This window comes from Sinocyclocheilus anshuiensis, unplaced genomic scaffold (genome assembly GCF_001515605.1).
Source record: "Sinocyclocheilus anshuiensis isolate Anshui unplaced genomic scaffold, SAMN03320099.WGS_v1.1 scaffold144, whole genome shotgun sequence".
Lineage (NCBI taxonomy): Eukaryota > Metazoa > Chordata > Actinopteri > Cypriniformes > Cyprinidae > Sinocyclocheilus > Sinocyclocheilus anshuiensis.
Window position 1 is genome coordinate 1,006,895 of NW_015555720.1, and position 10,980 is coordinate 1,017,874.

At 37.5% G+C, this 10,980-nt stretch overlaps 1 protein-coding gene across 1 annotated transcript; it reads left to right on the forward strand.

Moving 5' to 3' along the window:
• The first annotated feature begins 12 nt into the window (after window positions 1-12).
• On the forward strand, window positions 13-10,698 carry p2rx8 (purinergic receptor P2X, ligand-gated ion channel, 8). The gene is made up of 12 exons (XM_016465529.1): window positions 13-149; window positions 311-455; window positions 590-661; window positions 4,600-4,675; window positions 4,842-4,929; window positions 5,063-5,146; window positions 5,295-5,436; window positions 5,535-5,656; window positions 6,743-6,884; window positions 10,184-10,315; window positions 10,400-10,465; window positions 10,544-10,698. The coding sequence occupies exons 1-12, from the start codon at window positions 13-15 to the stop codon at window positions 10,679-10,681; spliced, it is 1,344 nt and encodes a 447-aa protein (XP_016321015.1). The 3' UTR covers window positions 10,682-10,698.
• Window positions 10,699-10,980: the final 282 nt, after the last annotated feature.

Below are 10,980 nucleotides of genomic sequence, written 5' to 3' on the forward strand. Positions count from 1 at the left end.
GCAGGAGCAGGAATGGCTTGGCAGAACAAACAAAATCGATTACTGTTTCTCTTTGAATATACAACAGTCAGATATGTGGGCACGCAAAATAAGAAAATCGGACTTCTGTACAGAATATTTCAACTCACTATCATGGGATATCTCATTGGGTAAGAGCTATAATTAATTTTAGTCTAACCACAATCAAAAGTTTTGCTTGAGCTTCAGGTAAAATCAGCTTATGTGATGATTCCAGCTGTGAAACAGGTACAATTTTTTTTAGCTTCTACTGGTTTGATGGCAAATATTTAAACACATTTTACCTCAACAGATGGGTATTTTTGAAAAACAAAGGATACCAGGTAAAAGATGATACTCTCGAGAGTTCTGTGGTAACTAAAGTTAAAGGAGTTGCACGTGTCAACACAACAGATTCAAATTTGTGGGGACCAGAGGACTATGTTTTCCCCAACCAGGTGAGTCGAACCAAACCGTAGTCAAAAAAGTTTGAGTTAGTTCTGATAAGTTTATTGTCAATCATATTCATAATGATTTGCTTTATCATTAATTTGCTTCAATAATAAGTCTTTTGGTTAATTTTTTTTTCCAGGGTGAGACCTTTCTTTCTATAGCAACCAATTTCATCGAGACACCAAACCAAAAATTAGGCAACTGTTCAGAGGTAAGACAAGAAATTTTCTCTTTACCATTTATTAAAACTTTTACGATTAACATCGCACATCTGCACTTTCAATAACATTTAACTCATCCGCTGTTCTCTAAAAACATTTATATACAGCATTTATATTTCATATTTATATGAAAACATATTTGTTTTTTATTCTGTGACATATTCTTTAAGAAAAATCATATAACTGTTTGATATTGTTGCATTAGTTGCTGATTACATTCAGCTTGGTATCTGTCGTGTTCCATTCAGGCCATTAGTGTAAGAGCATGTGAGAGCACTGTGGTTATTCGTATGAACTGATAGTGAAACACTACAGTGCTTTTACTTCCACATTATCAGGCAGATTTAATAGTTTTTATAGGCTTGCTGGTTTATGTGTCGATTTCCATACCACCATCTCTTATGTGTTGTGAGTCTCAGGGGCCATTCATATAGAAAGAGACTCAGGGCATTTAGAGACAGAACTACAGAACTAACTGGGTGTTGATTGAACAGGTGCTTGGGGCTACCAATACACACACACACACAATTTTAATTTAATTATATATAATTTTATAAACGTTTGTTATTTTAAAATTATTTACATATAGGTGTGCACAACTTGGCCAAAAAAATTACATTGAAATTATTTTGTCACAGGCTATATAGCAGTTTTTACAGTGATATGTAGTTTAATCTCATATGAAAATGTCTTATATTGCTGCTGCTTAAAGGGTTAGTTCACCCAAAAATGAAAATTAGCATTTACTCGCCCTTAAGGCATCCTAGGTGTATATGACTTTCTTCTTTTGGATGAATCCAATCCAGTTCAATTTAAAAATTGTCCTTGGTCTTCCAAGCTTTATAATGGCAATGGGCGGGTGTTTTTTTTCAACAGTCCAAAAGAAGTCAAATAAAGCACATCCATAATAAAAAGTGCTCCACATGGCTCCGGGGGTGAATAAAGACCTCCTGTAGCGAATCGATGTTTCTCCGTTCTCGTAAAAATGGTCTGTTGACTTCCTGGATCCTCCCTCAGAAATTCGCAATGGGCTAATGATGCTGCGTTCACGCCATGTCGTAATTACCGTAATTCTGAGATGACAACACGTGACATTTTACTCATAGCTTTCCATGTTCTTAACCCCTGATTTTCACTCGCTGACAGGTTTTGCGAAATCGCAGACAAATGCCCAAAATCTGAGGCAAATCGGTGCTCATTCATGTGAGTGAAAATCACGCAGTGTGAATTATCAAAGATACGATCTGAGGGAATCGTCAACGCCCGTGAAATATTTGGCATGCTAAATATCTGGACCTGTCGGCGATTCAAAATCCTGCTGTGTGAAATGAGTTCTGACTGAAAAATACGTCAGCAATGACCTACAGCCAATGAGAGAGCAAGATACAGGGCAGCGGGAAGTTTGGGGAGGAGTTATATGAAAAGTAGCTTGCGGACCAGACAGCGTTGTCGGCGATTCTTCCTGTGGTAAAGTCAAGCAGTGTGTAACCTCCTGTCTCCGATTCATCGTGCAATGTGAACACAGCAGCAACTGAATGCTACCCCAGATAGTCGTGCAGTGTGAAAACAATGGTGATCCAACTACTTTGAAAATCGTGCAGTGTGAACTCGGCATTAGTAGTGCCTAAATGAATCTGGCGGCGGTCAGGTGGTACAGCTGTCACTGGTCCAAGTCGTAACTCTCAGAACATTAAGAGTTTTCAAGTTGTAATTACGAGTTTTGGAGCATGTGAGGGCTTTGGCGTTGATAGTGTTGACATAGAAACACATAATTCAGCTCCGAGTAGAATGTCACGTGTTTTCATCTCGGAATTACGGTAATTACAACATGGCGTGAAGCATAGATATGTACAGATTCCCCATTCGACGGCTCCAGGCACATAGATGCGGCTGCCATCTTGGAAAGGTCAACTTGACGTCATTCACCATACTGTAGGTTCTCATAGAGCCATTGAGCCGTTCTGTGCAGGATTCTGGCATCTTTCGAATATTCAGTGATTACTATGGTGAATGACGTCAAGTTGACCGTTACAATATGGCAGACGGTTTACGTATAGCGGCCCATAGAAACAGTCGCTAATGAGGCATCTACGTATATATATCTATGGTGTGAACGCCCAGATTGGTTAGCTGGCCAAGTGCATTGTAATTCGCCAACCGGCTATAGTGCTCGTTGTTTGGAGACGTCATGCCTCTTACCATAACGGGTAGTTGCATGTGCTCCCGCCCTGCGTTCCATTTGGAAAGGCTCATCCCTATGCCCTAATTCCTTCAAAGGGTTTACCCTCCGGAGTGAGAGCTTCGAAGGGTTGAATGGTGTAGGGGACCAAACAACTGTTCCTTGAAGTGCCCTTCTGCGTCATCATCCCGTGCCCATATGGAGATGCCGTCATCGTGGAAAAAATCCGCACAAAGGATCATGGGGGATCGAAGTGTCCATCAGTTGTACCCTTCGAAATCCTTCATTTCGAAGGGCCCTTTGAAGTGTCCAGTTATGAGCACTTTGGTTTGGAACGACCCTTCAATATGGTGGCCATGTTTGTTTTCACTCCAAAGTGCCCTTCGGAGGGCGATATATCCCGTTTGGAATGCACTGCCAGTGTATTCTAAACAATGGCTTCAATATTGCCTTATCAATTTGAGCCCGAGTCAGACCCAGAGATAGATATTATTGAAGAGGATCAAGCAGAAAATATGCAAGCACGACTTTTATAAGATGTTTCAGAATAGTATGTTTTTTGTAGTTGTCTCATATTTTTTAGATACGCTGTTATTTGTAAATGCTACTGCTGTTTATGTTATCTTTTGATATATGGTTTTATCCTTACTAAAGCTTTGGTTGTAAAGTTTACTACTTTCCTCGAAGGGATTATTTGATTACAGACTGCGGATCTATAGCGATTGCTAGTGCACCGTTAGTTTTGTCTTTGTAGAACGAGTGTAGCCAAATATCTGTCTTCAGAACTACGAGCCCATTACAAAGACTAACCATGGCTTTACTACAGTGGCCAAATTAAACACAGAACCATATTTAGCATGCATGTAGCTAAACGAGCATAAATGCTATAATCCAGGAATAGTTTACACTGACCATATAAACACCAACATTTGGAGTTTGCTGGTGGGATGAAAAAAAACCTATGTATGTGTTTGTAGGCATTTGACGGATGAATTAGCATTTTGCTAAATGGCTAGCGGACCTAACAACACTCTACTACAACAACTCTTCCAAAATTGGCTTAATAAAAAAAAAATACAACAACTCTTCCTCTTCTCTATAGCAGCCCAACATGCCCCCTACTGAGTGTTTCTGGGGGCAGGGTTTATGTAAATTTCAGGGTTTGTGATGTCACTAACCCAGAAAGTAGCTCGTTGTAGTCCCTACCAGCTGTTTATTGTATTTTTATTGTAATATTTCAATAATTTAACAAAACATTTGCATGTTTACAGTTCAATGTCGCTAAATGGTTGCATTGAATGCAAGTAAACAAATTAAATATTTCTATTTTTAGTGTTCAAATCTTTAAATAATTTATTTTACATTTTTATGATTTAATTAATTCGCTTTTTAACAACTCACAAGCCCACTGCAGTTCTTGAATTAAGCCCAGTTTGGGAAATCCTGGTTTCATAAAATTTTATTACTGTATGTTGACATCAAAAAATGGAATATATTTTCTTTCTCTTTGCTTTTGTATATCAGTATGGTATTGTAATTGTAGTTTTAAAACAAGTTAGATAAAAAAAAAAAAGTAATCTAAAAAGTATACATTACCTAAAATGAGTAACCTAGATTGTTACTAACTACAATTTAGTCTGTAATTTTGTAGGTACACAGCTCTGTTTATATCTCACAATTACCTTTTTTACCTTAGAATTACCTTTTTAAATTCTTATCCCATGGCATCTTTTTGTTTTGTTTTTTTAGAACCCAGAAGTACTAAATAACACATGCTCTAAGGATGAAGACTGCACAGTGGGAGAGGCTGTTAGGGCTGGAAACGGTATGATTTAAAACGGCTTAATATTTTTTTTTTCCGCAAAGTAAGCTGATAATCAGTTAATGTATAATGCTAGCATAATAAGCCATGCTGCATAATACAGTTTCCATCTGCAATTTTGCTGTTTACAAATATGCAAAAACCTACTAAATGATTTCATTCTCTTTAGGAATTAAAACTGGCATTTGTTTGGAAACACACAATGGCACTTGTGAAATATATGGCTGGTGTCCCACTGAAATACACAGGGATCCAGAGTAAGAATATTTTCTCTCACTCTTTAAAGTACAGTTACAATGTTCATCCCAGACAGTGTATGCAATTAATAAAGTAATTGTCAATATCAAGTTTAAAATAAAAAGTAAGGTCACCATGAGACATATTTTTTAGCCCAGCCACCATTGTGAGAGAAGCTGAAAACTTCACTTTGTACATAAGAAACTTCATCAGATTTTCCCAGTTCAACTTCTCAGCGTAAGAAACTCACTCTGATGCATCCATTGGTAATGAAGTGTAAACCCTGTCTGCTTTTATGTTAATTAAAAAGCACACAAAACTTTACTATATAAAACTATTTACTGTATTACCACTCAATTATCTCAAATGTTGTTTTCCTTCTCAGATCAAATGTTCCAAAGGAAAACAGATCATTGTATTTAAAAAACTGCTTGTATGATGAAACTGTTTGCCCATACTGTCCTATATTTCGCCTGGGAGATATTGTGAACAAAACTGGAAATAAGTTTGAAGAAATGGCTCTAAAGGTGAGAATAGTGAATGTAGTTTTAATGTGAGGCAACATTTAATTTAATAGACATTTGCTTATTACACTGAATCTATTATTTTGATATTATAATGCCAGGGTGGTTCAATTGGGGTTCTGATTGAGTGGCTCTGTGACCTTGATGCAGACTCAGACTGTCGTCCTCACTACAGCTTTGTACGTCTGGGCAAATTGTCAGAAAAAATCGGATTTGACTTCAGGTACATTCACACTGCTCTTTTACTAGTCAAAATCAATCTGGGTCCTCTTTTTTTCTTTCTTTCTTTTTTTCTTTGAAGTTGAGTCATTTTGTGTCATTTTCTGAGGTCCCAGTTGAGGTCCCATTTGATTTTGGTCTTTTTTTCTGGTGAAAGAAATACATAAATGAAGAAGAAAGCCAAAATACGAAATGCCATGGATGAATATTGATTGCGTAATCCACTGTTTTATAGAAGGGGGTCAAAGTGATGATTTTCACCTGAGATTCTGAGCCAAGTTACAGTGGGGAAGTTACAGTGTTTTATTTATTTATTGGTAGGTCTATAATCTTTTTTAAGTCAAGTCAAGTCAAGTCGAGCTTTATTGTCATTCCGCTACATGTGTGGACATACAGTGGAACAAAATGTTGTCTCGCAGGACCACGGTGCTATAAATAAACATAAATATAAACATACAACACTAGACATAAGAACAATGAAAAGCTGTTGAGCAGTCTTGCAGAGCGGGTTCTGAAGCTCCAGTACCATCTTCCTGATGGCAAGAGCTGAAAGAGACTGTGGGAGGGATGGGTGGGGTCTTTCACGATACTGGTGGCTTTACTGGAGCATTGTGCAAGGAAAATGTCCAGAATGGAGGGGAGAGGGGCACCGATGATATTTGCAGCTGTGTTCACTGTCCGCTGTAAGATCTTGCTGTCAGCAGCACTGCAGTTCCCGTACCAGACAGTGATGCAGCTGGTCAGCACACTCTCAATGGTGCCCCTATAATAACTGTGCATGATATTGTGCAAAAGAGGTTTTTAAGGTTAAGAGGCAAATAGTGCAATATGAATTGTGGTGCTTTCACAAGTAAACATTTGTTAAGTCTTTAAGTTCTTGTAACATGGAGTGTTTATAAGAAAGTGTCTGGTGCATTTAGGGTGTTTCTACAGGTGGTTTGTTCAGCCCACGCACCTATGTGTAGCACACTCCGAGTTGCACACCTCCTGAAGTCCATCACAACCTCCTTTGTCTTACTCACATAGAGGGACAGGGCCACTTCCTCTCTGTAGGGTGTTTCATCATTGTTGCTGATGACACCTACCACAGTTGTGTCATCAGCAAACTTGATGATGTGGTTGGAGCTGAACTTGGCAGTGCAGTCGTGGGTCAGCAGTTTGAAGAGCAGCGGGCTGAGCATACAGCCCTGTGGGGCACCTGTGCTCAGTGTGGTAGTGCTGGAGGGGTTGAGGCCGACACGGACTGACTGAGGTCTTCCTGTTAGAAAGTCCAGGATCCAATTACAGAGGAAGGTGTTTAGGCCAAGAAGGTTTAGTCTGTTGATGAATTGTTGTGGGATTATTGTGTTGAATGCTGAGCTGAAGTCGATGAACAGCATTCTAACATAGGAGTCTTTATTTTCTAGGTGGGTAAGAGCCAGGTGGAGGGTGGAGGAAATTGCATCGTGATATGGGGATCGCAATGTGGCTCCATGAGTAAATTGTTAAATTGTAAGTTTTCAGTGATCAAAAAATACATGTGGGCCATTCTGCATTGCGTTGAAACTAGAAATGTATCTTGTTTCCCTCTATCAAAACAGTTGCATATAGGGGTGTAACGATTCACCCGTTTTATCAATGCATCGATTACAAACCCTGATGATGCATATGCATCGATCTTGAAACATGATTTTTGAATCGTGAATAGCCGATTTCGGACAGTAATCGATATAAAATGCTAAGAATCTAATGAATTAACAACAACCTTGAAATAAGAGCGTGAGGTTTGTCTGATAATCAGATGCATGAAAGTAGCGTTTGTTGCTATAGCAAAGAGACATCGGGCGCATTTTCTTTCAGGATAATCATTCGCCGATGGAGAGGAAAAGTTAAATACTATAGCATTTTATTTTATGAAAATGAGATAAAGAAGTTTTCGCACTGATCTCGCGATCAAAGAACTTAAGACGTGCTAGGAAATGCCTAATATGGACAAAGGTATCTATCGCTGCAAAAGCAGAATGAACTGATGAAACGTTAAGACGATAAACACAATAAATAAATAAAATGTATGAATAATGCAGTGCTAATTGACATATTATTTATTACAGTACAGAAACTATAAAGTATATTTTCTACCTAATTCTGTGCAGAAAAGTGAAATAATTGTTTGTAGTATATAAAATCATCATAAAATTATCAAAAGAAATTATCACAAAAAAGGATTTCTTATAGCAAATTCAAAGTAAGATAAGAAAATAATTCCTTGTATATATACAGTATACAGTATATATATGTACATTGACATTTCTGTCACTTCTGAAATGATGGTGTGTGACAAAATGTTAGCCTATATAATACTTTTAAAGCTCTTTTTTTTAAATCTTGGCTTACATACATTTCTACATATGCCATGTCATGCCATAGCATCATTAAACTAGCATCTAACAATGGACAAATTTTTTTCTTTTTTTTTTTCTTTCTCTAACCCATGGTTTTTTAACCATAAAGGCTGCTGTGTAATTTGCCCACTGACTAAGCATTTAAAGAATTTAGGGGAATCATTTAAATAATCCTGTGTAATCAAATTTAATTGTGAATCGAATCGAATTGAATCGTTCTTAATGTGCAAAAATCGTTCTTGAATCGAATCGAAAACCTATGAATCGTGAATCAAATCGATTCGCTGTCTACCCAAAGATTCACAGCCCTAGTTGCATAGAATGTGCCTATGTGCATGCCAAAATAATGTTTTTCTCCCTGTAATTTGGCACCAAATCTCTGGTGAAAATAGTAATTTTGACCCCCTTTACAAAATTGTGGATTACTCAGTAAATATTCATGAATGGCTTTGAATATTTAGGATTTCATCACAATTTATGTTTGTCTTTCTTCAGAAAAAAATATTAACAAAATTACAAATTTGAGCAAGGGAAGTTTCTAAAATTTGTTTCATTTGACATGGAATGTGTCAGGATCATGGACCTGTTTTGTTATGTTTTGCCCCTGTTTCTGTTCCTGTGTTCCCTTATTTCAGTGGTTCCCAAACCGGGGGGCGCGGCAAGGCTGAGGGATAATGTACATTCAGCAGATTATTTTGCAAAAGAAACCTCCGCAGGGTGATAAAGACTACACTGCGTAATTTTCCCGCTTATCATTGCCTGATAAGTAAATAATTGAACGCAAAATATTAATTTGACTTATTTTAATTACCTCATCATGACTTGCAGTACCCGCTTGAGCGCTCCGTTATCAGTTGTAGCAGTTGTGGTTGTATCAATAACAGACCACTAGAAGCCCGATTGAAGAATCAGAGTTGTATTGCAGGGAGCCATGTAGAAATATAAATGAACGATGCATGGTTCTGCTCTAAGCATGTAAGTTACAAATTTGTGAAAATACTGCCAGTGCCAGGTAAACATAAAGCAGATTATGAATATACTTAATATTCACAAATACCCAAACACGGTGTCTACACGGCACAACGTGACAAAAGCAAATAGAACCCAGTGATGTTCTATCAGTGGATGCGGCGCAACGCGACACGACAAATTCATGACAGTAAACTGATGCCCCGTTCTATTTCTGACGATCTCCAGCGCTCTTACATAAAGGACCATTGGATTTGTAATGTTCACTTTGTGCGTCCAGTGTGGTGAAAAGACAAGAAAATATGACTAGGCATATCTCGCCCTTAGATTCACCAGTTCAAAGGTGGGTATATGAAGCCGAACAAGTTAAGACGGCAAGTAGGCTAGTTAAGTAGTACTTTAATCACAATATTTCAAATCATATATATAATTTTGCAATCAAGGTCATGTCTGAGAGGGTGCGTGTATATTCATAAGAGAATCATGAAAAAATAGTTTCCTCAAAAATATGAAGCAGCAACTGTTTTGAGCATTAAAATAATCGGAAATGTTACTGAGCAGCAAATTAGCATATCTGAATAATTTCTGAAGGATCATGTGACACTGAAGACTGGAGTAATGATGCTGAAAATTCAGCTTTGATCACAGGAGTACAGTATATGTTAAAACATTCATAGATATTTTAAATTGACACATTTCACAATATTACAGTGTTTACTGTATTTTTAATAAATAAATGCAGCCTTGGTAAGCATAAGAGACTTTCTAAATAAATTTTAAAATAAATAAATAAATAAAAATGGAGGAGGGGGGCTTGAAAATATTTTTCTCTACAAAAGGGGGGCCTGGCAGAAAAAGTTCGGGAACCACGAGGGGGGAGGAGGAGGGGGGTCCTGAAAATATTCTTCTCTACAAAAGGGGGGCCGGCTGAAAAAGTTTGGGAACCACTGCCTTATTTGGTCATGTTCCTGTCCTCATTTAGTTAATTAGTCATTCTGTGCACCTGTGTTTGGTAATTGTCCTGTGTTTATAAGTTCTTGTCTGTGCATTTCTCCTCTGTCGGGTCTACTCGTTGTAAACGTCATCCTTGTGCTCTGTGTCTCCTTATTGGATCATTAAAGACTCTCGTTTTGTGAAATCTCCATGTCTCCTCGTTCCCGTGCTCCAGCGTATTGTGACAGAATGTTGTTATGCTCAGTATTGCCATTAATTGTCTTCTCAGGTTTGCTCGCTATTTCACTGCTGCAGGACAGAGGCGAAGAACATTTTACAAAGTTTTTGGAATTCATTTGGAAATCATGGTGTTTGGAATGGTATGTGACTCAAATGCTAAAGACATGAATGCACAAGTGATCTAATGCATGCTTTTAATACATGTATATATGAGTCTTTTCCAGGCAAGAAAATTTAGTATTATTCCTACGATTGTCAACATAGCCTCTGCTCTGACTTTAATGGCTGCTGTAAGTATGTAAATATTCAGATACATACATCATACATCATCTATTTCAATCTATATACCAAGTTTGTTTATCCCCAAGGGTTCTTACATCTGTGACATTATGCTACTGTACGTGATGAAGAAGAGGAGTGTTTACACAGAGTCGAAGCTTGAGAGAATGACAACGTATGTAACAGAAGCATGTTTGCTAGAAATGCTACTGTGCTGTGTACTTTGATTTAAGAATAAATATAATTCAGGCAATGCATTATCTATTCTTTCATATGTCACATATCATTACATATAAAAAAATGAAACTGCAAGTATTAATCACATTTATTTTATATGTCCTTTAGGAATGACAAAGAAATTCCATTACAGATAATGCCAGAGAGTCTGAAGAGAAAATTCAGTTTATGAAAATTACAATAATAGTAATGAGGAAAGTGGCTTACACATCAAAAAAAGAAAATGTTGAATAAAATCTCACTGTACTTCTTATTCACTCTGAGGCATTATAAGCTGAAGTTTAGTAAA